The 27,220-nt window shown below is 41.4% G+C and overlaps 1 protein-coding gene across 2 annotated transcripts; it reads left to right on the top strand.

The window, feature by feature from the left end:
- The first annotated feature begins 2,547 nt into the window (after positions 1 to 2,547).
- Positions 2,548 to 6,557, top strand: NANOG (Nanog homeobox). 2 transcript variants are annotated; one of them, XM_069490920.1, is made up of 4 exons: positions 2,548 to 2,698; positions 4,688 to 4,950; positions 5,922 to 6,008; positions 6,204 to 6,557. In XM_069490920.1, the coding sequence occupies exons 1-4, from the start codon at positions 2,548 to 2,550 to the stop codon at positions 6,555 to 6,557; spliced, it is 855 nt and encodes a 284-aa protein (XP_069347021.1). The 2 variants fall into 2 exon arrangements, with proteins under 2 accessions (XP_069347021.1, XP_069347020.1); XM_069490919.1 differs by having other exon boundaries at positions 6,153 to 6,557.
- The last annotated feature ends 20,663 nt before the right edge of the window (positions 6,558 to 27,220 follow it).

The raw sequence follows: 27,220 nt of genomic DNA, 5'->3' as shown, positions 1-27,220 counted from the left end.
AGCCCCCTTCCCTGTGGTCTTTCACTCCGGAGGCTCTTACCCAGACACCACAATGGGACAGGGAGAGGGGTATGGGGGAATTCATCTCAGGCTTTTATGCAAAGACCTCCTTCTGCAGAGAACAAAGCCTCTGTTACCTGCTGTTTGGAGAACTGCGGGCAAACAACCTGGGTGACTTTTGGTGGCCTTGACAGCCCCCATTTACCCGAGTGCTGACTGAGAGTCAGGAATTCAAGTGTTTCCCATTTATTTTATTTTATTTATTTATTTATTTAATTTATTTTTTTTAAGACAGAGTCTCACTCTGTTGCCCGGGCTAGAGTGAGTGCCGTGGTGTCTGCCTAGCTCACAGCAACCTAAAACTCCTGGGCTTAAGCGATCCTCCTCCCTCAGCCTCCCGAGTAGCTGGGACTACAGGCATGCGCCACCATGCCCGGCTAATTTTTTCTATATATATTTTTTTAGCTGTCCAAATCATTTCTTTCCATTTTTAGTACAGACAGGGTCTTGCTCTTGCTCAAGCTGATCTCGAACTCCTGACCTCGAGCGATCCTCCTGCCTCGGCCTCCCATTTTTTTTTTTAAAAGAAATCATCCTACTTCTAATGAGACAGTGACTACCTGCCTGGAGCATGATGTATCTAGTTCCACTCATTCTCACCTGACACCCCTATTCTAACCCTTCTCCTCCAAGTTGGTAGTCTGAGAAAAGGAAAAAAAGATGACAGAGTTTTATCCTTGCTTTGAACCCAACAACACTCCTAGTCTCACCAGTTGGCGTCTTTGCATCATGAACAAAAGTCAGCTTGTGGGGGAGCAAAGTCAGTAGTCTGGGTGGAGACCCCCGTGGCAGAGTGCTGGGGATGATAAGTGGAGAGCAGTGTCTTCCAAAACTGTATAACTGGGATTTGCCAAGGGTTCACTTTTAGGGCAGGGAGAGTGGAAAAGAGGAAGAAATCTCAGGGTTCTTGAATGTTGGATTTGGGAACAGGGAGAAAAATGGAAAGCTATAGACTATTGTTTTTGTCCATAAATATGTTAGTGCTGCAACTCAACTTTAAAAATTTTCTTTGAAAAACATACTCTCCCAGACAAAAAAAAAAATTAATGGAGTGGGGATGGGGTGGTGCTGGAGGACCTAACAATATTGCCAGGCCTGAGAAGGAAAAGTTAAAGAAAGAACCAAAGGAAAAAGCCAGAAGTTGACTGTTAATTTACTAGTCAGCTGGGAAGGGTCAGTCCTAAATGCTGTGCTGGTCCATTCACAGGAATATCATCTGCCCGGAGGTTGTTCCTCTGCACCTCCCTCCTTCCAGTTGGGCTGGTTTAGAGGGCAATAAATTTCTTTATTTTACATTTAGTAAGGTCTCAGATGAAATAAGGTGTTGCTTTCATTCAATCGTGTTGTTCACTGGCTTAAAAGAAAAATTACAAAAACGTAATTTCAGATTTGGTGAGTTTGGACAAAGAACCCTGATAGAATTTCTATTAACATCCACCATATGTGGATCACTGACGTGCCAAATATTAGGAATATTCAGCCCTTTGTCCTTTTTAATTCTTATGACACAGAGAAGGTGCTTTTGTCCCTATTTATGGATGAAGAAACTGAGATTTGTTAAAGCAGTTGAACCAAGAGTCTATCCAGTAACTTGTATATAAAATTAATTTAAAACTTCCTTAGTAATGGTAGATGCATAGCTACTAACAGGGCACCAAAGTGTCTTAGGTTAGCAAGTCATAGCTTCTTTCGTTTGGCTTTCTTATTTATTTTTATTTTATTTTTCTTAATTTTTCTTTTTACAGCCATTTTCTACGCCTTGAGTGGAAAAACCAACAGTCCTGGTGGAAAGACTCCCCTGTCTTTCCAAAAGCTAAAAACAAGAAGGAAACCAGGTGGGCGATGAAAACAACTACCACTCAAACAACCACCGACTGATGCCTTGGCCACATGCCGGACATGTTGTATTGCGACCTTAGTGTGAATGAAAGAGGAAAATAGAGCTAGTTGGAGTTTCCGCCTGAACTAGCCAGATTTTGAGATCCTACGGGATCTCAAATCGAGAAATCAGTTGTCCTAGTGAGAATTTCATTAACCTCAGGAACTGAAGGTAGATCCCTGATTTAAAACATGGTGAACCTAGACATCTTTCATTGCCGGCTTTATTTTGTCTCCAGGTTCAGCAGCTCGAGTTTTCCAGTTCCCCCACCTCTTTGGGGTTACTCCGCAGCTGCCTTTGCATCACAATGGCCTTGGTGAGACTGGCAGACGGGATTAACTGAAAATTCACAAGGATGTGTGGGGGCGTGGGGCTGCCAGGAGGGGCGGGTCTAGGGTGATAGAGCCTTCATTATAAATCTAGAGACTCCAGGATTTTAACATTCTCCTGGACTGAGCTGGTTGCTTCCTGTTGTTGTGGAGGGGACTCTCTTCATCCCGACTTTTGGATCTTTTTTACATCTGGAGATCGTATTTAGATACTGAAGTCCTAGCCTTTTTTATATTATTAAAGTCCAGCTCTTTAATTTTTCCCCCTTTCTCAGCAACATGAGTGCGGATCCAGCGTGTCCCCAAAGCCTGCCTTGCCCTGAAGCACCTTATTCTAGGGACTCTTCACCAATGCCTGAGATTTGTGGGCCTGAAGAAAACTATCCATCCTTGCAAATGTCTTCTGCTGAGACGGACCACACAGAGACTGGTAAGAAAAAATTAATCCTTGGAAGGCCAAGTTCCTTTAAGGGAAAGAGGGAAGGAAGAGGGTTAAGGGCTCATCCCCTCTTGAGCAATAACAGCCCATCAGTATAAGCAGGTGTCACTATCTTCTAATCCTCTGGGCACCCTTTAAATTGCAACTTGGTGGCACGTGCTCTTTAGACCGTGTCCCAGGTCTCAGGAGTTGTGGACCGAGATAAAGGACACAGAATTTGGAACCTTGTGTGGTTAGGCACTGTGGAAACAGAAATGTGTTGTGATAATTAAATGAGGTGATGTATAAATCTTACCATAGCGCTGGGCACACAGTTACGGTAGATGTTATTGCTAATTAGCTGGAAGACCTAACATCACAGCTTGGGGATGAGCATCACATTTGTGGCTGGCCAAAAATGGCATGGGTGAGATTTATATAATTAATATTATGTAATTACTTTCTTTCTACCATAGTAGCAGTTGGCTCTTCTCCCACCCTTTAGGTGTGTGGATGTTATTGTGCAGCTCTGACTTCGGGAGCACCTGCTGTGCTCACTTCTAAATCCCAAGGAAGTTGTTGACTCAATGTTATGGTAAAGATAATTCCAGAAAGTTTAATCTGTTGACAGTCCAACAGAAAGTGGCTAGAAACCCAGTCTGGCTTCAACCCTGTGGTAGTACTCATGCTTGTAGGTGGTAGGTGTTAGAGACAGGAAACTCTAAAGACTTCTTTGGAAATCAATATCATTTCAGTACTTAAAAATTAGGAAACAAACCAACTTTTATCCAAGAACGCCATTTTTAACCTTTACAATGTAAAATAGCTTAAAATCTGTACTCACATTATGACTAAAACTATAAAAAATAGGTTGTGGAAAAGAAATGGGTAAAATATTTGCTTTATTGAATGTTAGATTTTAACGTCGTTAGGTTTTTCTAAACTTTGCGTTTTGTTTTGTCTCGATTGGCCAGCTCCTGAACCCGAATAGGTTCAGAAATACTCCCTAATATTCTTGCTTGTATAACTTTAAATGTTAAAAATACAATGCTGGACTGTGAGGAACCACTTGAGAATAAGCAATTGGGCATGTCTCTTCAGCAAATCAGATGCAAGTTTATATAGACAATTTTTAGGACGTGCCCCACTTGTAGTCTTTAGTTGAGGACTTCTTTGCTTCTTAGATCTACTTGCAGGAAGCTGGAGATTTTGAATTTTTACTGTTTTAAAACCTATCCATTTATTCCATGGCTACCAGGTAGAATTGGGAGTTGAACACTGGGGACATCTCAGTGCAATTAATTATTAAGTGGCTATTAAATCTAGGTAATAAGGGATATTAATTTTAGTTACAAAGTCAATATACGCTGTCTTGTGCTGGAGAATTTTAATCCATTACCTCGCTTTAATAGATGGAAGGAATGATTTTGGAGATGAGGTCAGAGAGCTAGTAAGGGCAAAGTCTGGATTGAAACAAGCTTATCAAAATTCGCTTATCCTGCTGGTCCTGGCATTTGGAGCTGCACGATAAGTTGCTTGTTTTATAGGGTTCCCCGGAATCTGATCATGTCATTTAAAAAATTATACTGGTGGTGCTGAAGGTCACAACAGGAAGTTATTTAGGGCAAGACACAGTGGGTGGGAATGGTTGATTTGCACTCTGACCTGTATAGCAGCTGGTGTGTGCGCTTTTGAGCATCAGTTTGAAATTTAAAAAGTGGTGGCTCTTCCCAGCAAATGATGTTGGCCATGTTACAGATCTCTCTGAGCCTGGTCCATAATGTATGAAATGGAGATGCCCATAGGACTTCTTGGATTGATATCGAACAAACGTTGGCAAAGTATTCAGGGTTGGTTAAGAATTAAAGTGTTACTGATTTCCTAGGTCTGGGGTTGTGAGAATTACAAAAGTGCTTGGAACACAATAAAATTTTTAATAGACTATTTTAATATTTGGAAAAAAGTTTTAGAGAAGAGTGTTATTTCATTTGTTCCCAACAGCCTCTCCTCTTCCTTCCTCCATGGATCTGATGATTCAGGACAGCCCCGATTCTTCCACCAGTCCCAAAGTAAAACCACCCACTTCTGCACAGAACAGTGAGGTGAAGAAGGAAGATAATGCCCAGGCCAAGAAACAGAAGAGCAGAACCGTGTTCTCTACCACCCAGCTGTGTATACTCAATGACAGATTTCAGAGACAGAAATACCTCACCCTCCAGCAGATGCAAGAGCTTTCCATCATCCTCGACCTCAGCTACAAACAGGTGGGATGGTTTTGTTTTGTCACTGCAATAAGATAAGCAAAAATAGGGGACCATGGATTCTCTATATTTCACCTCCCATGGAGGCCTTTGACATGCATCTTTATTAAAAATCAAAATGTATCCAGGGTATTAACTGTCAGCATATAAATGGTGAAATTGTTACAGAGCCTAGCTCATGCCATTCTTGTTAGCTGACTGGTTTATTTTTTACTAAGGAGCAACCCATTTCAGCATAACAATAAGATAACCTTGAAGTACCGGTATGGAAAACTTGTATTTTTTTTTTTTTTCTTTAAGACAGAGTCTCACTCTGTTGCCCTGGCTAGAGTGCCCTGGCATCACCCTCGCTCACAGCAACCTCAAACTCCTGGGCTCAAGCAATCCTCCTGCCTCAGCCCACCTGAGTAGCTGGGACTACAAGCACCACTAGCCTGGCTAATTTTTCTATTTTTAGTAGAGACAAGGTCTTGCTCTTGCTCAGGCTGGTCTTGAACTCCTGAGCTCAAGCAATCCTCCCGCCTTGGCCTTCCAGAGTGCTGGAATTACAGGCGTGAGCCACCGCTCCCGGCGTTATCACATTAAATATAAATGTGCTTGTTTGGGGGGGGGTGTTATTGCAACTCACTGCAACTTCCTGGGCTCATGCAATCTTCCCTCCTCAGTGGCCTGAGCCACTGTGGCGGGCCTGTCAGTAAGCGTTTAAATGTGAGCCTTCTGGTTATTAAATTTGCAGTGGGTCTTATGTAACTGGCTAGAGTCATTAAACAAAAAACAGCCAACTGACTTGAGATCTTTGGAAATTCATTCATTAGAATATTGGTTCAAGATTTAAGAAAAGACTAAAAATGAGTTCAAATTTTGTTTCTGAGCTTTAGATAGTTGTAGCTGTCAGGAATAAAAGTTAACATTCTTTGATTCAAAGTACATGTGCATTCCTAGTATTTTATAATTCCTGACACTCTTTCCTGCAGGTTAAGACCTGGTTCCAGAACCAGAGAATGAAATTTAAGAGGTGGCAGAAAAACAACTGGTCAAAGAATGTCAACAGTCTGACTCAGGTTCAGGTAACAGGAAACTTTATTGTTCTGCTCCTTCCTTTCAATTACCTTTCAGTTTTGTCCATCCCTGAAGCATACAACTCCAACCACAGACAATTCTGATTTTCCTTGCACCCTTTCAATTAATCCACCATTCTCTTTCAGAAGGCCTCGGCACCTATAGAATACACAGGCCTCTACTCTTCCTATCACCAGGCGTGCCTGATGAACACATCTGGAAACCTTCCAGTGTGGAACAACCCAGCCTGGAACAACCAAACCTGGAACAGCCAGCCTTGGAGCAACCATTCCGGTAACAGTCAGACCTGGTGCACCCCGGCCTGGAACAATCAGGCCTGGAACGACTCCTTCCTTAACTCTGGAGAGGAAACTTTACAATCCTGCCTGCAGTTCCAGCCAAATTTTCTTGCCAGTGATTTGGAAGCTGCTTTGGAAACTGCTGGAGAAAGCCTTAATGTAATACAACAAGCCACTAAGTATTTTAGTTCCCCACAAGCCATAGATTCATTCCTAAATTCCTCAATGAACATGCAGCCTGAAGATGTGTGAAGATGCGCATATTACTCAATTTCAGTCTGGGCAGGACTTGTAGGCTTTTTCTTGTTTTAGAGCTAAGTATTCTGCCTCTATATTCTGGTTCTGTGTGTGCATATTGCATAGAATTTGGGGGTGGGGAATGATTGGAGTCTAATCAAAGAGGTTCCAATAACTTTGGCTGCTATGGACAAGATGATAGAAGACGACTTTGGCTATGGATAAGTAGATATAATATTAGTTTGGATAGCTTTAGGATTAGGATCTAACCGCAAGAATAGAAAGTAAAAAGTACAAAGAGGAGGTGTCAAGGATTGGGAGGCTTTAATTATTAAAAACCTCAGTTGTTCCGGTGAAGTGTTAAGCTAGAATGCACTTCATCGATTTCCTCTGCCCCTTTTGCCTCTGTGTTTTACTGCAACCCCTAATTTGTTCCTTACTCTAATATTTGTAGAAAGATCTATTGTATTTGGCTAAATCATGATGATATCAGTACCGGTTTGCCTGGTTTAAGTACAAATAAATAAAATCTATTTTACCTTTAGTTGTCTGCCCTGATTTCACCTGTTTCAATGAGTAAAATTATGATTAAATACGGAAATACAGGTCTTTGCTACTTTTTTTTTTTTTTCCTGAGACAAGAGTCTCTCTCTGTTCCCCTGGGTAGAGTGCAGTGGCGTCATTGTAGCTCACTGCAACCTCAAACTCCTGGGCTGCAAGCGATCCTCCTGCCTTAGTCCCCTGAGTAGCTGGGACTACAGGCACACGCCACCATGCCTGGCTAATTTTGCTATTTTTAGCAGAGATGGGGTCTTGCTCTTGCTTAGGCTGGTCTCGAACTCCTGACTTGGAGCAATCCTCCCTCCTCAGCCTCCCATGTGTTAACATTTTTATATGGGGAAAAATAATTAACTGAGGAGATTGCAGTCTTCGAAATGAGGTAACCAAAGGTAACCTCGAACCAAAGGTAACCAAATATACACTGCTGGGTGACTAAGTCAACCTGAACCAACTTACTTCCTTCTTGTGTTTGTAATTTTATTGAAACAGTCAAATTTGTGGTTATTTGCAGTTAAAGAAAAGAGTGCAGCATTTGGAAGATTGGGAGCAGAGAATTGATGAAGCAAAGCTCTTAGGTTTGTAAAGAAGAGAAATGAAGAGCAGCTGGGGGAGGAAAATAACAGAAGGTCAAGGGGGTTACAGGAAGAGGAAAAAGGTTAGGGAACTGGAACCTTGCCTTGGAACTCGTATATATAAGGAAGGTTCTGAGACTGCTTTTCTGTGCAATTAAGCCCTGCTAGGAAGAAACATGTTGAAAGAAGCTTATTTTTTTTTTTTTTTGAGACAGAGTCTCACTCTGTTGCCCAGGCTAGAGTGAGTGCCGTGGCGTCAGCCTAGCTCACAGCAACCTCAAATTCCTGAGCTCAAGCGATCCTCCTGCCTCAGCCTCCCGAGTAGCTGGGACTACAGGCATGCACCACCATGCCCGGCTAATTTTTTCTATATATATTTTTTAGCTGTCCATATAATTTCTTTCTATTTTTAGTAGAGATGGGGTCTCGCTCTTGCTCAGGCTGGTCTCGAACTCCTGAGCTCAAACGATCCGCCCACCTCGGCCTCCCAGAGTGCTAGGATTACAGGCGTGAGCCACCGCGCCCGGCCGAAAGAAGCTTATTTTTAAAATATGCCAACTTTTATGAAAAAGGGCACTGTTGTGCTTTGTAGCTAGTCTAAAATTTGTGTTTTAATGTCTGAATCTATAAGGTCAACGATGTAAACAATATATATGTAAATTCTAAGGCCAGTTTAAAATAGAGTTTTTTCTTTATATTTCAATAGCTTTAGGGGGTACAAGTGGTTTTTGTTACATGGATGAATTGTATAGTGGTGAAGTGGGGCTTTTAATGTACCTGTCACCTAAATAGCATACGTTGTACCTGACAGGTATATTTTGATCCCTCCCTCTGCCCCCTCACAGTTAATTTCTGCCAAGATCACAGGAGCAATTTTTTTTTTTTTTTTTTGAGACAGTCTCACTTCGTTGCCCTGAGTAGAATGCCATGGTGTCAGCCTAGCTCACAGCCACCTCCAACCGCTGGGCTCAAGTGATCCTCCTGCCTCAGCCTCCCAAGGAGCTGGGACTACAGGCGAGCAGCACCACGCCTGGCTAAGTTTTATAATTTTAGTACAGACTGGGTCTCACTTTTGCTCAGGCTGGTCTCGAACTCCTGAGCTCAAGCAATCCTCCCGCCTCGGCCTCCCAGAGTGCTAGGATTACCGGCATGAGCCACCGCTCCCTGCCAATTTTTTTTTTTTTTAACTGTCACATATTTGAGTTTTGTGCCAAGCCCTATGTATATTATGGACTGAATAGATAACAGAAATAGCATTAATTGAACAATTAAAATAGTACATGAAATTCTGTTCTCCAGTTCACCACTTTTTAGTCTTACGATTCAAGCAGATGTTAGTGGGATTTCTAAAAAATGAGATTGTACTATTGCCTAAAAATACAAAATGATGCTCGAAGGCTGGGTGTGGTGGCTCATGCGTATAATCCCAGCACTTCGGGAGCCTGAGGCTGGAAGATCACTTGACGCCAGGAGTTTGAGACCATCCTGGGCAATAGAGAGTCCTGTCTCTTCAAAAATTAAAAAATTAGCCAGGTGTGATGGTGCATTCCTATAGTCCCAGCTACTCAGGAGGCTGAGGCAGAAGGTTGGCTTGAGCCCAGGAGCCGGAGTTGGAGGTTGCTTTGAGCTATGATGATGCCACTGCACTCTAGCCTGGGTGACAGGGTAAGACCCTGTTTCAAGAAAAAAGAAGCAAGCACCAATAAATTTGAGGAAGTACTAAATGGTGAACCAGGGCCTAGAGTCTGGGTAAATAGCTATTATAAACTGTTAAAGCTGGGAAACTCCAAATTTAGTTCTCCAGTGCTGAACCATGTCACAGAAACTCTTCCTATACGAGTGACTGCTCCTTGTCTACACTTTGGATTAAGTTCAGCTATAAGACAATTGGGGGTAGAGAGTTCTAAGCCATGAATGCAGTGAGCATTTGTATTTCTTTTTTTTTTTTTTTTTGAGACAGAGTCTCACTCTGTTGCCTGGGCTAGAGTGCCGTGGCATCACCCTAGCTCACAGCAACCTCAAACTCCTGGGCTCAAGCGATCCTCCTGCCTCAGCCTCCCGAGTAGCTGGGACTACAGGCATGAGCCACCATGCCCAGCTAATTTTTTCTATATATTTTTAGTTGTCCAGATAATTTCTTTCTATTTTTAGTAGAGATAGGGGTCTCACTCTTGTTCAGGCTGGTCTTGAACTCCTGACCTTGAGCAATCCTCCTGCCTTGGCCTCCCAGAGTGCTAGGATTACAGGCATGAGCCACCGCACCCAGCCTAAGCATTTGTATTTCTTGTAACCTGATCAAGACTGATGTGGCAGATACACCATCCCAAAGGGCAGAGTCTTGAGTAGATAAGAGGAATCATTTTTGTTCCATTAACCTCATGAGAGAGGAATTGATCTGGGGAGGGACTGGGAGTTAGCACTTGCCTGTGATGGTTCTGTGGGCAGCACTGAAGGAACCTGGCGAGCCTCCATAGATTGAGCACGTGAAGTACGGCTGTAAGATTACCGAGAGGCTGAGACGGATATCAGACTTATATGAGATCTGGGATCTAGGTAGGAGAGGGAAGATTTTGAGTTGCAGAAAGTCTTGGGGCACTTATTTTGTTGAAAACATTAAGTTAGGTACTGGATAACACAGTAAGAGAAGGGAGGAAAAAGGAATGAAAGATTAGAAAAGGGAAAAATTGATTTCTGGTTTTCACTGTTTAATTTGCTTTTGAAAACTAACCATTCATGGAAATGCCATTTATTTTTTCCTATATCCAATAGGTGGATATTCGAGTAAAGGTGAAAACCTAGACAGAAGATAGTAAAATCCAGTCATCAAGGAACCAAAAAAAAAAATCTTGATTTTTTTTTTTCTTCCTTAAAGTATTAGACCTTTGATTCCAAAACTAAAACATCCCATTAAAAACAAATTTAAGCAATAGAGAAATAGATAATGAAGTTAATCTAGTAATTACATCTATTCAGAGATAAACAACAGTTTAGCTTATATTCCTACAGGGTTTTTTTTTTTAGGCTAGTCAAAAATATTTTAGTATATATGAGTGATTTTTGTGTCTGAATTTTTATGGATATATTGTAACAAGACTATACATTTTCTTTATCAGACTAAAGTGAGCACCAATACATTTTCTCTGAAAGTTATTTTTTTTACTTAACATTTACATCTTCAACTTCTTTGCATGTCAAAACTTAGATCTATTTAGAATAATCTTAAAAATATTAACAGGATAACAACTACATTCAAAAACAATAAGATTCCCTATTTTCCTTAAATGTATTAGCCAAGGTTAAATGACTTATTTCCCAAGTATTCTCTATGAAAACATTTCTGATATGAAAAAAAGGGGAAATAGAGGTAGTTAAATAGGGAAGAGAATTAAGTTTTGGGTTCTTCTTAACTCTCATCAGTGTAACTTCATTCACTTAAAAAAACTATTCTGCTTATGTAAATTTAGTGTTAAAAATATTCATAAAATATTAAAACCAAGGTATCATTACATAAAATTAAAAGACAACCACTGGTAACTTTGATGTTATCTTTCCAAACGTTTTCCTGCATACACATGACATAAACATAATTGCTGTTAAACATTTTTTCCTATTGTGGATTTTGTTTTGCAATCTGCTTTTTCTACATAATGTATCACAGATAGCTTTCTATATCAGTAAATTTAGATCTGACTCATTTTAATTACTACATAATATTATAGATGTACTGCAATTTATTTAAGTTGTTTCTATTTCTATTTTGGTTATTTGCCACTACAAACAACTAATGTTGCTATTAACATCTTGACATTAATTTTCTTTATTTTTATTTTTTGTAGAGAGGGGGTCTTGCTCTTGCTCAGGCTAGTCTTGAACTCCTGGCCTCAAGCAATCCCACCACACCTGGCCTTTGACATTATTTTAAATAAATGTTAAGATATAGATATGTTTTTTAAAATGAAAAAATGCTTTCATAAACAAAATAGAAAAGTGGCTTGAAATTGCATATCATTTTTGGATTGGTCATTCATTCCTTTTGTTCTTGCTGATTTCATGGCTAAATGAGAACTCATCACTGGCTACTTTATTAAAGAACTATTAGGTAATGGTGATTAAGAGGGAAAAAAAGACTGGCCAGGAGTGGTGGCACATGCCTGTAGTCCCAGGTACTCTGTACTCCCAGAAGGCTGAGGCAGGAGGATTGCTTAGCTCCCAAGTTCAGGAGCAGCCTGGGCAAGATAGTGAGATCTGTCTTCCAAGAAAAAAAAAAAGGAAAGGAAAAGAACAAACGAAAGAAAAAACACACATAAGGTACAGTCTTTATGTTCCAAAAACTTAACATATAGTTAATACCTAAGAAGGTAAAAGATCAGTCTTTGAGAATAAAGCTAATAAACATTAAAGCAAAATTTTTGACTCTGGGGGCCGGGCGCGGTGGCTCACGCCTGTAATCCTAGCACTCTGGGAGGCCGAGGCGGGTGGATCTCTCGAGGTCAGAAGTTCGAGACCAGCCTGAGCAAGAGCAAGACCCCGTCTCTACTAAAAATAGAAAGGAATTATCTGGCCAACTAAAAATATATATAGAAAAAAATTAGCTGGGCATGGTGGCACATGCCTGTAGTCCCAGCTACTCGGGAGGCTGAGGCAGGAGGATCGCTTAAGCCCAGGAGTTTGAGGTTGCTGTGAGCTAGACTGATGCCATGGCACTCACTCTAAACAGGGCAACAAAGCGACACTCTGTCTCAAAAAAAAAAAAAAATTTGACTCTGTAAACCACCATCAGAAGAGGCTGTAAACAGTTGCCAATAAGACAATTGGAGAGGTGAAAACCTAATGTGAGGCTTTTCAGCTCATCCCTTTTTTTGGTGATGGGATCGCCAAGAATATAAGCTAATATGATAGAAAAGATAAAAAGGAAAATATAAATTTACCTGCCAGCCTCTCCACATTTTCACCTCCCTTCCCTTCCCTTAGAAAACCTTACTTTCTCCATTCTCTTCCTGAAGAAAGGTAGATATTACTGCCAATATTTTAGTTACTTTATTATATTTTAGTTATAAAATTCACTTTGATTTTTCAGCTTGTACTTCCATTTCAGTTTGTAACTGAAGGAAAGAAGCAGGCTGGATTGAATTTGCCCAGGTTTTCTGAATTTTACGCTATGGATTCAGAGCTCAGAAGTAACAGGCCTTGCTCAGCGGATTTCAAGTCCCCAGTTGTGGGGTAAAGGACAAGGTTAATTCTGCTCTAAATAATCCTACTATTCAGAAAACCTTGCGTCTACTGGAAAAAAACAGGCTGTGACTGCAAACCCACCAGCAAAGGCAGACCCCTGCCAGACGGACAGGAAAATGGGGGAGGGCCTCCGGCAAATATTGCATGCCTCCTGGGGCCCCGAGGGCTGTACTCATGCAGGAGATAAAGGGAATTTGTTAAATAAAGAAATCAATTGGGCAGACAAAAGCTTCTGACACAGGAAGTTAGTTTGACTAAGGATACCAAAAAGTAGGAATTTGAATAGCTTCCTTGGTGTGAGGTTGCAGTGAAACCCTATTGAAAAGAAGCCAGTGGTGGTGAGCCTCTCCTTAGGCCATTCCTGGCTTCTGGGTGGTTGATGTAAACTCTTGGTCCTAGAAGAAAATGTCCTTGAGAATTCTAAAGGTTAAGCACCTGGGGGAGTACTTCGGTATGGTGGTAGCGTGATGGTAGCACTGCTTCCAAGCACACCACCAAGCAAGCCATTCAGAAACAGAAAAGCACGCTTGCTACAAGGGGTCAGGCTGTCACCTGTGCCGCATGTGTCTTGCTCTGTAAACATACATCCATCTTGCTCTTGCTCTATAATCCTGCCTTGCTCCCCCTCAATAAATTTCACCGTATGCTTGCCTTAAAAAGAAAAAAGAAACAGAAAAGTTTACAGATCAAATTAAGATGCTAGAATAAAAAATAAACACACATGGCACAATGCACAGGGAACAAGACATGACACATTAATATATTTAGGATAAAGTGCATTCGGGGTAAAAAGGGTAGCCATGTCCATTTGGCCTGTCTCTGACGCACCGCCCATCTGCATTGATGGTGTAGTCACAACAACTAAGGACAAGGACCAAGGATGAGAACTGGAGATTGAATTAGGGCCAGGGCTCTGCAGAAGGACTGTACCCAGACACATTCTGTGTGAATGTGGTCTACCAGAGACACAAAGGGGCAAACATTCCAGGACACGAAAGCAGCTCTCCTTGGTTCAATGTGCAGCTGTAGAATTTATTTGGATTATGTGGGCTACATGCATGTAGGGCTGGAATGGGTGTCATCAGTGGGTGGCCAGCCTAAGAGGTGTGGATGTCACTTGCCCTCGGGTACACACGGCATTTAGTGTCAGACTAAACAAGAGCATTAGGTGCCTCTTGCTTCTTCCACCCCTTTTTGTGTTCTGTGCACATGATCTCTGCCTAGCTAAGTTTAAAATGTCTTACTGGTTCATAACTTATCTATAATTAATGTGTCCTATGAGTTACACAAATTCCATTTGTTTTCTGTAGCCAAAGTGAACATTCTCAGATAACACAGCAAATGAACATTATAACAGATTAGCCAGACAGTAGAATTAACAAGAATAGAAGCCATACATAGAATTAAGAAAGTTAATTCTTAGCCTCTCCTGCATCCCAAATCTCATTTTTTCATTTCTGTTTTAACTTTTTTTATTTTTATTTTTTCAATACAGATTGCTTCTTCTGAACCAAATTTCATTTCTTAATTCCCATATTCTTCCTCAGCCTCTCAGCAATCCTACAATCATACCTAACATTCTCAAGCTCTGCAAGGCTCTACAGGTTCCTTCAGCGCTGCCCACAGAACTGTTACACACAGGTGACCTCCCCGTCGGTGGCTCATCCGTTCCTGTCTCATGAGGTTGATAAAAATGGTTGCTTTGACCTACGCAGGTGCTACCTTCTATGGGGGGAAAGCCCTTGTTTTAAGTATCTGCCACCTCCCTCTTTGTCAGGATAAGAGAAATATGATTATTACTCTTTACTCTTATCAATGGCTCTTTACTTTTTAAAAAAAAAATTTTTCTTGAGGCTCTATAGGTCAGAATACTCTGCCTTTTCTTATTTGCATCTTCCAAAAGAACAGTGTGTAATAAAGTGAGTTCCAACTTGGAGGGAAATACCTCGAGGAGTACTTTACATTTTCACAGCACTCTACTATTAGTACATGAGAAAATATTTATAAATTGTATCTCGCTTGATCCTTAAGAGATCCTCTGAGGTTAACTACCATTTGTGTGTAAGGAAACTAAAAGTCCGGAAGCTCCAATAACGCATCCGATGTTGTATCACCTTCCCTTCAGTCAGAGTTGACTACCACATACCCTGTCTCCATTAAGAAACTGCCCTGTCCCCTTCAATCCACTGTAATTCATTTTCTGTCCCTACTGAACTGTACTGATAAAGTAAGCTAAAATTTAAAAATTTAATTTAAAAAATTACATTTAAATAAAAAAATTTTTTTAATCACTTTAAAATTCATCCTTAATCAGTTCATTCAACAAATGTTTGTTCATACTTACCAGGTATCAGCTATTTTGTTAGGTGTTGAGGTTACAGAGCAAAATAGACATGGATTCCTGTCTTCATGGAGACAACATAAATGGTTAAATTCTTTGACCTTGGATATTACCTTACTTGACTCTTTCTAAACTAACATTTATTTATCCCAGCACTGTGGCTATGTGGGTCATAGTACTGTACCCAGTGCCATGATAACCACTTTAAATGTATTATTATCTTGTTTAATTTTCATAAAACAAAATGAGATATTGTTATCCCATTCTAGACAATGAATGTTAGAGCATGAGAATAGCTTCCCAGTGAACACACACCCAAGATGTGATTCTAGAACCCATAATCTTAGCTATACTATACAAATTTCTTTCCATTTCAGAGCACTGACAACACCTCCATTTTTAGTATTTATATTAATATTTATATTTCTTTTTTTTTAATTTTTTTTTTTTTTTTTGAAAAAGAGTCTCGCTCTGTTGCCCAGGCTAGAGTGCTGTGGCATCAGCCTCACTCACAGCAACCTCAGACTCCTGGGTTCAAGCGATCCTTCTGCCTCAGCCTCCCAAGTAGCTGGGACTACAGGCATGTGCCACCATGCCTGGCTAATTTTTTCTATATATATTTTTAGCTGTCCATATAATTTCTTTCTATTTTTAGTAGAGATGGGGTCTCGCTCTTGCTCAGGCTGGTCTCGAACTCCTGAGCTCAAACGATCCACCCGCCTCGGGCTCCCAGATTGCTAGGATTACAGGCGTGAGCCACCGTGGCCGACCTATATTTATTTCTACTTACACTACAACCTTTTAAAAAAATAATTCTTGGCCATGTGTGTTGGGTCATACCTGTCATACTGGCACTTTCGGAGGCCGAGGAGGGAAGATAGCCTGAGGCCAAGAGTTCGAGACTGGCCTGGGCAACATAGTCAGACTCCATCTCTACAAAAAAATAGAAAAATTAGCCAGATGAGGTGGTGTACGCCTGTAGTCCCAGCTACTCGGGAGGCTGAGACAGGAGGATCACTTGATTCCAGGGATTCGAGGCTGCTGTGAGCTGTGAAGATGCCACTGTACTCCAGCCCAGGCAACAGTGAGACCTTACCTTTTACAAACAAACAAACAAAAACCAATTCTCTATTCCCTAGGCATCTGAATGCCTCTCCCAACTTCACTTTGCAGCCTTCGTATGGGCTTCTCTTCCTCCACTAACTCTGTGAAGAGTGGTGTTCCTTAGGATTCTGTCAACAGACCTGTCCTAGCCAGACTCCTGGCAGTAATCCTAGGATAGTTCCTTTCTTTTACCTGCTATATCCAAGCAGTTACTAGTCAAGTCTACCTCTTAAATATATTCCAAACCAATCAACAGGTTTCCATATTAGCTATGGTGTATTGAGCAACTAGTGTGTAATGCGGTTTTTTAAAGACTTCCATGTATATTCATACAAAGAAATAGAAGCCAAGAGCTTAAGCAACGTGCCAAAGGTGATATACCGATTGTATGTGTTAGAATCTGGATTCAAACCCTTAATTACTTGACTCCAAACCCCGAGATGTTCCTCTCTGTTACACTGTGTTATGTAGCTTTGAAATGGTCCCAAACACTTCCATAGTTTGTTGTTTTGGAGTGAACTTCCCACTGCCTTTGAGGGTCTGACGTCAGAGCCCATGTATGAGAACTTAGAGTGAACTAACTCCTCCCTTCCCTAGGGAATGATGCGAGTTACTGACCTCAACCACTGAACTTCAAAAGTACGTATCAGCTCCAGCGTTTGACAGATGCTTTGAGACTTAGGCAGTGGCAGACTGCGCTCTGTCGGCTGCTTCTCTGAAGATCACGGCGGATGCTGTAACAGGCTGCACTCCGCCAGTGCCGAGAGCTCGGGCTGCAGGAGGGCGTCACCTGCTAGTCTTGGAGCTAATCTTTGAAGGTTCATGACACCAGACCGCCCTTAGCACCAAGGGACCTCACTTGGGGAAGGTCTCCACGAGGGTGGTCAGAGCAGCTTCTCCTGAGAACCACTCCTATAAAGGTACACCTCAAACTTTGATTAGACTTTACTTTCCAGAGAGGGCTACTTCCATCCTAATTGAGCAACTGGACTTATTCTCAAACTCACTCACTATGTGGTTAATGTATCTCATCAACTTGAATACAAGCAATGCTTCACCATGGACTGATTGTTGAGTGTATCCCTGTGAGGTTTGTTCACATTACTCTACCCCTCTTGAAGCACTGTGAGCCCAAGAAAAAATTCTCTTTGTATGGGAATAAACTATGTGATTCATGAAATCATACTTTGATCATCTTACTTCTGCCATACACAGCATAGTGTTTCCCAGTGAATCCTAATCTAGGCCCTTATTAGTAGGCCTATCATTAAAATAGACTGATCTCTCTCTGGACTTGCTCCCTTCTACTCTTCTCTTAGTGCAAGGAGAGTAATATAAAATGCAAATCTAAGTATGTTACTCCTCAAAACAAAAGCAAAATTTTAATGGCTCACATTTGCCCATCCTATCTTAGTGTTTCTCTAGTATACCAACCCAGTCAAAATGATCTTTGGAGGTTTTTAGTTTTTTTTTTGAGACAGACTCTCACTCTGTTGCCCTGAGTAGACTGCCGTGGCGTCAGCCTAGCTCACAGCAACCTCAAACTCCTAGGCTCAAGTGATCCTCCTGCCTCAGCCTCCGCCTCCGTGTAGCTGGGACTATAGGCATGTACGTGCCACCATGCCTGGCTAATTTTTTTCTATTTTTAGTAGAGACAGGATATCGCTTTTGTTCAGGTTGGTCTCGAACTCCTGAGCTCAAGCTATACCTCACCCCCCCACCCCCCCACCCCCGCCTTGGTCTCTCAGAGTGCTAGGATTATAGGCGTGAGCCACTGTGCCCAGCCAGTCACCTGTAACTCACAAGTCATTTAAGACTTGCTGTAAGGCCGGCCGAGGTGGCTCACACCTGTAATCCTAGCACTCTGGGAGGCCGAGGCAGGTGGATCGATCGAGGTCAGGAGTTCGAGACCAGCCTGAGCAAGAGCAAGACCCTGTTTCTACTAAAAATAGAAAGAAATTATCTGTACAACTAAAAATATATATACAAAAAATTAGCTGGGCATGGTGACACATGCCTGTAGTCCCAGCTACTCGGGAGGCTGAGGCAGGAGGATTGTTTGAGCCCAGGAGTTTGAGGTTGCTGTGAGCTAGGCTGACGCCACGGCACTCACTCTAGCCCGGGCAACAAAGCAAGACTCTGTCGCAAACAAAAAAAAAAAAAAAAAAGACTTGGTGTATTTCATATCCACAGATGTCTCAATACAAACACATATGTGTGGTGTGTATATGTATGTGTGTATAGCAATTCATATATTGTTTCAATTATTGAAGCATTGATTATATTTAAATCATGAAGCCAGTTTACAAATGAAAAAAGCTTGGAATGTAATATCAACAATATTATGCATTGTGTGAAAAAATTTAACTTTATCAACTTGCATATCCCATATGAACTAGTTTGATTCCTGAGGAAAGACAGAGCAATTTGCAGAAATTATCTGAATTACTTTGTTCAGTTGTAGGTCATAAGAACCCCATTGCAGAGAGAGGGTCCTGCCCCGTGCCCAGAAGGAAGGAATGCTGCACAGAGAGGCCAAGAAGAATCCGGACAGACAGGCCTTGCTGCGTCTCCTCACCCAGTCTATTAGCAGTAGGTCATACCCTTTTTGTCTAATCATATTTCTACATAGCTGTCCATACTTTGTTGAGCCCAAGCATAAAAATGGACAGACTGGCCCGAGTGCAGTGGTATTTACAACTAATTGTTCACAGCCAGTTACAGATTGTTTCTTCTCCACTCCCAACTGCTTCACTTGACTAGCCTTAAAAAAAAAAAAGAACATTTCCCCAGTATCTTTTTGGGTCTTCATTCTGAAGGCTCTGGTGTCATGTAAAACTATGATCAAATGATGACATAAAATTGTATGCCTTTTCTCCTATTAATTTGCCCTTTGTTAGCTGATTTTCAGGAAGCCTTCAGATGGCACAGGGGAACTTTGCCTTTTGCCCCTAAATAACTAATGCTGAGATTTTTGGAATTAATGAGCTCTAAACTCATAAACTAAATATGGTACCAAAATAAAAAATGTATTAATGGTATAAATATTTGAAAATCAATCATGAAGATACTAGGGGAACATAATGAACTATTTTTATAATTATGAATGTCCTGTGTAAGACAGGAAACTCACAAATCAGAAGGCAGATATTCTTGGCCTCAAAGCGATAGTAAAGATTGAAAACGTTTAGGGCTGATGACGTTGTGGATAAGTGGGCACTCTTATGTAAAGTTTGGAGGGAGAGTAAATTGGTATGTCTTTCATCAGGCCACCGTTGCTGGAAAAAAAAAAACAAACAACAACTGGTATGTCCTTCTACAAGGCAATAAGACAAAAAGGTCAAATGCAGTTTCTCTAAAGTTGGAAAATATCCTAATTAAAATCCAAGCTCCAACATTTATGACCTTGGGCACCTTATTTTGCAAACTTTTGGAGCTTCCCTAGTGTGTAAATGAAAATAGTACTAAAATATATATATACATTTGAATCCCACAGGGAAGCAAAAATATGTATATTTTGAAATCTAAATGTCCATCAATATGACTTTGCTCAAATATCTTGTGATATATTCATATATTGGAATATTTATGCAGCCATAAGAAACAAAAAAGAAGGAATGGATTTCAATGGCTGGGAAAAAAATCTATTATTCATTAAGGTAAAAAAAGCAGGTTATTTTATAGGTTCCGGTGATTCCGTTCATGTCATATAAATAAAGCATGGAAAGATAGAGATAGATATGTAAGTAGTAGTTGTCTTTAGGAAATAGAATTATGAAGGAATTTTTACTTTCTGTTACTGAAATTTTTTAGAGGATATATTATCAGACAAAAATGACAGATATCTCTATTTGGGAAAAATAAGACTAGCTTCCGTGGAAATAAATAATTGCTAGTAAAAGTAACATTTCCATGAACATTTTTGAAATATGAAAATAACTCAAGTACTTGCCTTTTTACCTTTAGGGAAGGCTCGAATCCTGGAACCCTGGCTTTTGAAACATGGATTGGACTATGTCTTACTTTGGGCAAAGCCAAAGAAGCCCACGTTAAACTCACTTGGAGGGGCACACCTCCCCCTAGTGGTCCACTGTTGCCCTGGGCTCACCAATCTCCAAATTTAGACTATTCAGGAAGTTTCCAACCATCACCATATGTTCAGGGAGAAGGGAATGGATGGATGCCTGGACCTATTTCTCAGTTGCATGTGGTTCAAGACAGAAATCAATTCACAATGATGGAAGCTCTGATTCGGGGGTGGGGGGCAAGGGCAATATACGTAACCTAAACTTTTGTACCCCTATAATATGCTGAAATAAAAAAAAAATTCACAACAATGGATTATATATACACAGATATACTTGATGAACTAGGAGTCTCCTAAATGGAATCAACTGGAGGCCCTGAGAAAAAAATGGAATGAAAAATCTCAGTAGAATTAATGACACTTGCTTTCCCAGGTGATTCGTAGTGGTTATAAACCAAACAGTGAAGACAGACATGAAAAAGTTCTTGGTGGAAAGTGATTAGGAATTATAATGGGATGTACATTGCTGAGGACATTGAGAAAAAAGATCTGTTGTTATGGGGTTTAACTGAAAGAGTATCGGTCTTTTTTTTTTTTTTTTTTTTTTTTTTTTGAGACAGAGTCTCACTTTGTTGCCCGGGCTAGAGTGAGTGCCGTGGTGTCAGCCTAGCTCACAGCAACCTCAAACTCCTGGGCTTAAGGGATCCTACTGCCTCAGCCTCCCGAGTAGCTGGGACTACAGGCATGCACCACCATGCCCCGCTAATTTTTTTCTATATATATTTTAGTTGGCCAGATAATTTCTTTCTATTTTTAGTAGAGACGGGGGTCTCGCTCTTGCTCAGGCTGGTCTCAAACTCCTGACCTTGAGCGATCCACCCGCCTCGGCCTCCCAGAGTGCTAGGATTACAGGCGCGAGCCACCGCGCCCGGCCAAGTATCAGTCTTGTTCATCTTGTTTTAGTGTATCACATGGAAGATTGGGCGGAGGAGGGAGAAGAAGTAGAGGCTATAACACAAACCCAAATATTCTATTTCAAAATATACAGCGAGAACGTAACCAAACCTCCAGGTGTACCATATTAATTAATGCCACAAATTCATTCATTTACTCAACAAATATTTACTAAGCATTGCTATTTGCAATGCTAGAACAAACCCAAATGTTCTACTTCAAAATGTACAGGGAGAACATGACCAAACTTCCAGGATGTACCATATTAATTAATGCCATAAATTCATTCATTTACTCAACAAATATTATTTTATTTTATTTTATTTTTTTTGAGACAGAGTCTCTCTCTGTTGCCCAGGGCTAGAGTGCCATGGCGTCAGCATAGCTCACAGCAACTTTAAACTCTTGGGCTCAAGTGATCCTCCTGCCTCAGCCTCCTGAGTAGCTGGGACTACAGGCATGCGCCACCATGCCCAGCTATTTTTTTCTATATATTTTTAGTTGTCCGGTTAATTTCTTTCTATTTTTTAGTAGAGATGGGGTCTCGCTCTTGCTCAGGCTGGTCTCGAACTCCGACCTGGAGCGATCCTCCCACCTCGGCCTCCCAGAGTGCTAGGATTACAGGCGTGAGCCACCACGCCCGGCCACAAATATTTATTAAGCATGCTATTTGCTATAGGCCCTTTTTTTCCCTTTTAAGACAGGGTCCCAGGCTGGAGTGCAGTGGCGTCATCATAGCTCACTGCAACCTCAAACTCCTGGGCTCAAGTGAGTCCTCTGCCTCAGCCTCCTAGGTAGCTGGAACTACAGGTGTACTCAACCACACCAGGCTAATTTTTCTATGTTTTATAGAGATGAGGTCTCAATCTTGCTCAGGCTGGTCTTAAACTCCTGGCCTCAAGCAATACTCCTGCCTCTGTCTCCCAAAATGCTAGGATTACAAGCGTGTGCCACTGTGCTGGACCACAAGTTTTTTTTTTTTTTTTTTTTTTGAGACGAAGTCTCACTGTCACCCTGGTTAGAGTGCCCTGGCATCAGCCTAGCTTACAGCAACCTCAAACTCCTGGGCTCAAGCGATCCTCCTGCCTCAGCCTCCCGAGTAGTAGGGACTACAGGCATGCGCCACCATGCCCGGCTAATTTTTCTATATATATATTTAACTGTCCATATAATTTCTTTCTATTTTTAGTAGAGACAGGGTCTCGCTCTTGCTCAGTCTGGTCTCGAACTCCTGAGTTCAAACCATCCGCCCGCCTCGGCCTCCCAGGTGCTAGGATTACAGGTGTGAGCCACCGCGCCGGGCCCACAATTTTTATATTAATCATTCTCTTACTTCTCTTTCTCTTTTATCACCTATTTAGTTTTTATGTTTTTTTATCTTCTTTTTTTTTTCCAACTTCAAAGAGCATCAGAAACCTATTTAGTTTTTAAAAATTGTATAGCCAGCCCATAAGTATGTCTAGAGAGGGCCATTCTTGAACAAAGGCCAAGAGGAGAAGATACACTGAACAGAGTTTTCGGGTCATAATATTGGCTTCAGCTTCCTCAACAGTTTACAAGAGATCCTGGTGGAGATTTATGAACAAGGTCATGAATTAGGTGAGGGAAATTCAGAGCTCACTAGAATGAGAACATCTGGCACAGCTGCAGCATGGGACAGTGTGGGGCATCCGACAAGGTGAGAGTGGGAGGTAGGCTCCTGGATCTACCTCCCCTCTTGAGGAGTAGGTCACAGCCCAGCCTTCTGTGGGGGTGAAATTTGGGGTTGAAAACTCGATGTTGGGCCGGGCGCGGTGGCTCACGCCTGTAATCCTTGCACTCTGGGAGGCCGAGGCAGGTGGATCATTTGAGCTCAGCAGTTCAAGACCAGCCTGAGCAAGAGCGAGACTCCATCTCTACTAAAAATAGAAAGAAATTATCTGTACAACTAAAAATAGATATAGAAAAAATTAGCCGGGCATGGTGGCGCATGCCTGTAGTCCCAGCTACTCGGGAGGCTGAGGCAGGAGGATTGCTTGAGCCCAAGAGTTTGAGGTTACTGTGAGCTATGCTGATGCCATGGCACTCTAGCCAGGGCAATAAAGCGAGACTCTGTCCCAAAAAAAAAAAAAAAAAAAAACCCTTGATGTTGTAAATATTATGTTGTAGTGATTCTGGATTCTGTTGTGTTATTCTGGGGACTTTTGCTTTTTTGTTTTTTTGGGTTTTTTTGGTTCTTGTAGGCAAAACTTTGTCTTCCCATCTATGCTGTTCTATGGCTTTCTACTGCTGCTTTTTAGCCTGGAGACTTACATGTGCCTACAAAACTTGCTGCGGGTCAGCCAGCAATTTCAGCAGAGATTATACTCAGATTTTCAGGATCACTTTCTCTGCAGTAGTTTTTTGTATATTTGTTTCTTGGTGGGGGAGGGTTGGGTTTTTTTTTTTTTTTTTTTTTTTTTTGGTAGGATTACCTTCTAATTTCAAAGTGTTCTATTGGCCTTGGGCACTTCCAGCCATAACACTTCAGCTGCCACCTGCACTGTGAAAGGGTGAGGAATAAACTCAGTTTTTTAATTATTTTAAAGCAGCAAAAATTATAGATCTTGCCCTGTTGAGCTCTGTCTTCCTGGAATAGACTCTATGGTGTCTTCCTGCTTTTCACTGAGGCCCCAGGAATCATCCCTACACATGCATGGTTTAGCTGCCAGCAAAGGGTTTGGGCAGAGTTTGTACTCAATATTTTGAATCTCATTTATTTTATAGTATTCTTGCTGTCAAGATTTCTCCCCTTAGCTAGGTGTGGTGCTCACACCTGTTATCTCAGTCACCCAGGAGGCTCAGGTGGAAGGATCACTTGAGCCCACAAGTTTGATACTAGCCTGGACAACATAGTAAGACCCAGTTTCTTAAAAAATTAAAAAAAAAAAAATCCCCCTTTTAAAATTCTAGCTGTTCTCTCAGCCCTGAATCTCTGATCTTTAGGATCGTGGGTCAGTAAGGCCATAATTTCTAGTTCTCTCACCCTACTGTGTTCTGCTGTCATAATCATGAGGGTTGGGAAGCATTCACAGGCCAAAAAGCTACAAACATCCAATTTTTTTTTCTTTTTTTTTGAAATAGAGTCTTGCTCTGTTGCCCAGGCTAGAGTGCCATGGCATCAGCCTAGCTCACAGTAACCTCAAACTCCTGGGCTCAAGTGATCCTCCTGCCTCAGCCTCCCAAGTAGCTGGGACTATAGGCATGCCACCATGCCTGGCTAATTTTTTCTATTTTTATTCGAAACGGGGTCTCGCTCTTGCTCAGGCTGGACTGGAACTCCTGAGTTCAAGCAATCCTCCCACCTCCGCCTCCCAGAGTGCTAGGATTAAAGGTGTGAGCCACTGCACCCGGCCATCTTCCAATTCTTGTTCCTTCCAACTGCAGTTCTTGTTGAGTAAACTATACAGCATTTGTGTGCTTTTGAACCTTTATGTTTAAAGAGTTTTTAAAGATACATATTTTATCCAGTTTTTATCATTGCTATCTGTTGAAAGTTTCCTATGATTACTTCATTCCACTGCCATTCTAATTCCCTATAAATTAAAAAATGAATCCTTAGAGGCTTAAGTTGTAACAAACCACTCAACTATTAAGTAGCAGATCCTGGCTTCCTTCCCAAGAGTACAAAATGGACGGGTGGCAAGGGAGAGTAACTAAACAGTGGAGAAACCCGACAAACCTGACAACCCTCCCACCCCGTGATCGCGGTCGGCGTCAACAATGATACACATGCTGACGGCATGCACCCTTGGCATGATGTGATGACAATGACATTTTCCTTCTGTGATCTTCTTTCCCAAAACCCCATAATCCCAGTCTAGTCACAAGAAAAACATCAGGCAAAGTCCAGTAGAGGGTATCCTACAAAATACCTGACAAGTACTCCTCAAACCGCCAAAGTCATGAAAAACAAGGGAAATCTGAGACTCCGCCACGGTCAAGAGGAGGCTAAGGAGACATGACAACTAAACTTAATGTGGTGTCCTGGGTGGGATCCTGGGACAGAGAAAGGGCGTTAGCTAAAAACTAAGGGGATCTGAATGAACTGTACACTTGAATTAATAATATATCAATATTTGTTCGTTAATTGTAACAAACATACCATACTAATATGCTAAAAATAGGGAGGAAATTAAATTAAAAAAAAAAGTATTGATTTGACACCAAAAGCATAATCCATAAAAGGAAAAATTGACAAATTAGGTCTCAACAAAATTGAAAACTTTTGCTCTGTGACAGATCTTATTAAAAGGATGAAAAGGCTGGGCCCAGTGGCTCATGCCTGTAATCCTGGCCCTCCAGGGGGGCCACGGTGGGAGGACAGCTTGAGCTCAGGAGTTTGAGACCTCCCTGAGCAAGAGCGAGACCCCCTCTCTACTAAAAATAGAAAAATTAGCCAGGCGTGGTGGCACATGCCTGTAGTCACAGCCACTAGGGAGGCAGACGGTGGAGAATCGCTTGCGCTCAGGAGTTTGAGGTTGCAGTGTGCTATGATGACACCACTGCCACTGTACTCTACCTGGGGTGACAGAGCAAGGCCCTGTCTCAAAAAAAAACCAACCAACCAAACAAACAACAACAACAAAAAAACGATGAAAAGACATACTGGGAGAAAATATTTGCAAATCACATATCTGACAATGGACTTTTTTTTAATTCTTTTTTTTTTTAATTTTTTCCCACTGATGAGTGTAGAACAACTGACAATGGACTTGATTCTAGAAAATGTAAAGAAGTTTCAAAGCTCAAATTTTAAAAAACTCAATTAGAAAATAAGGGATATAAAGATTAATTTAAAAATGGGTCAGAGAATCCATAGTAGACTATATTGAACATAACGATTATGAAAATATATCTATATTGTGCTTTGAGGGAATTTATAGCTTTAAATATGCATGTATCAGAAAAGACAAAAGGTTGAGACTCTGATCTCAAGAAGTTATAGGAACAGCAAATTAAGCCCAAAGAAAGTAAAAATAAAACGTTAATCAGTTGACATTTGAACACCATGTTGCTGGTTAGGAAATCACTTAATTGACCAGGAATTTAGGACTGTTGACCTATGCTTTATTCCTTGAAACAATGCAAGGAATTTTTTGTTTGTTTGTTTATTTATAGGGTCTCATTCTGTCATGCAGGCTGGGTGACCTATAATTCCAGGGCTTAATGATCCTCCTGCCTCATTCTCTCGAGTAGCTGAAATTATAGGTCTGAGCAATAACTGCTCCTGGCTAATGTTTTAAATTTTTTTGTAGAGATGGGGACTTGCTGTGTTGTCCAGGCTGGTCTTGAACTCCTGGCCTCAAGCAATCCCCCTGCCTTGGTCTCCTAAAGTACTAGGATGACAGGCATGAGCAACGGAGGTTAAATTTTTGATCTGGACAAATGTTTGAGAGATTTTTGCACACAGACAGTTTCTTTTTATAAAATATCTTTACTATGTGCCAACTTATTTAGGACTTCGTAGAATGATCTTGTCATTCCTGGATCCAAAGCACTCCCTGGCTTCTACAAGACTTATCCTCTCTTTCACCCTGTCAAAGCCCACGTGCTTGCCATCCAACCACTATTCTTGGCAGTACAGATAAAAAATTGGGAACCATTTGTGTGGGGTCCATCATTTGCCGTGGCCAAAATGCCAGGGTCTATATGCTTCAGGATGAAGTTCTCGCTGGGAACAGTGGCTCATGCCTGGAAGGCCAAGCACTCTGGGAGGCCAAGGCAGGAGGATCACTTAAGGTCAGGAGTTCGAGACCAGCCTGAGCAAAAACGAGACCCTGTCTCTACTAAAGTATAGAAAAAAACTAGCAGGGCATGGTGGCATATGCCTGTAGTCCCAGCTACTCGGGAGGCTGTGTAGGATCAC

The sequence above is a fragment of the Eulemur rufifrons genome, chromosome 16 (genome assembly GCF_041146395.1).
Source record: "Eulemur rufifrons isolate Redbay chromosome 16, OSU_ERuf_1, whole genome shotgun sequence".
NCBI classification, from domain to species: domain Eukaryota; kingdom Metazoa; phylum Chordata; class Mammalia; order Primates; family Lemuridae; genus Eulemur; species Eulemur rufifrons.
This window is presented reverse-complemented; position numbering and strand designations above follow the sequence as displayed.

Excerpts from the sequence above, each read along its gene's own strand:
- NANOG (XM_069490919.1), top strand. The coding sequence starts at position 2,548 with ATGAGTGCGGATCCAGCGTGTCCCCAAAGCCTGCCTTGCCCTGAAGCA. Across the intron at positions 2,699-4,687 it reads GACGGACCACACAGAGACTG|CCTCTCCTCTTCCTTCCTCC; the intron begins GTAAGAAAAAAT and ends TGTTCCCAACAG. Across the intron at positions 6,009-6,152 it reads ATGTCAACAGTCTGACTCAG|AAGGCCTCGGCACCTATAGA; the intron begins GTTCAGGTAACA and ends ATTCTCTTTCAG.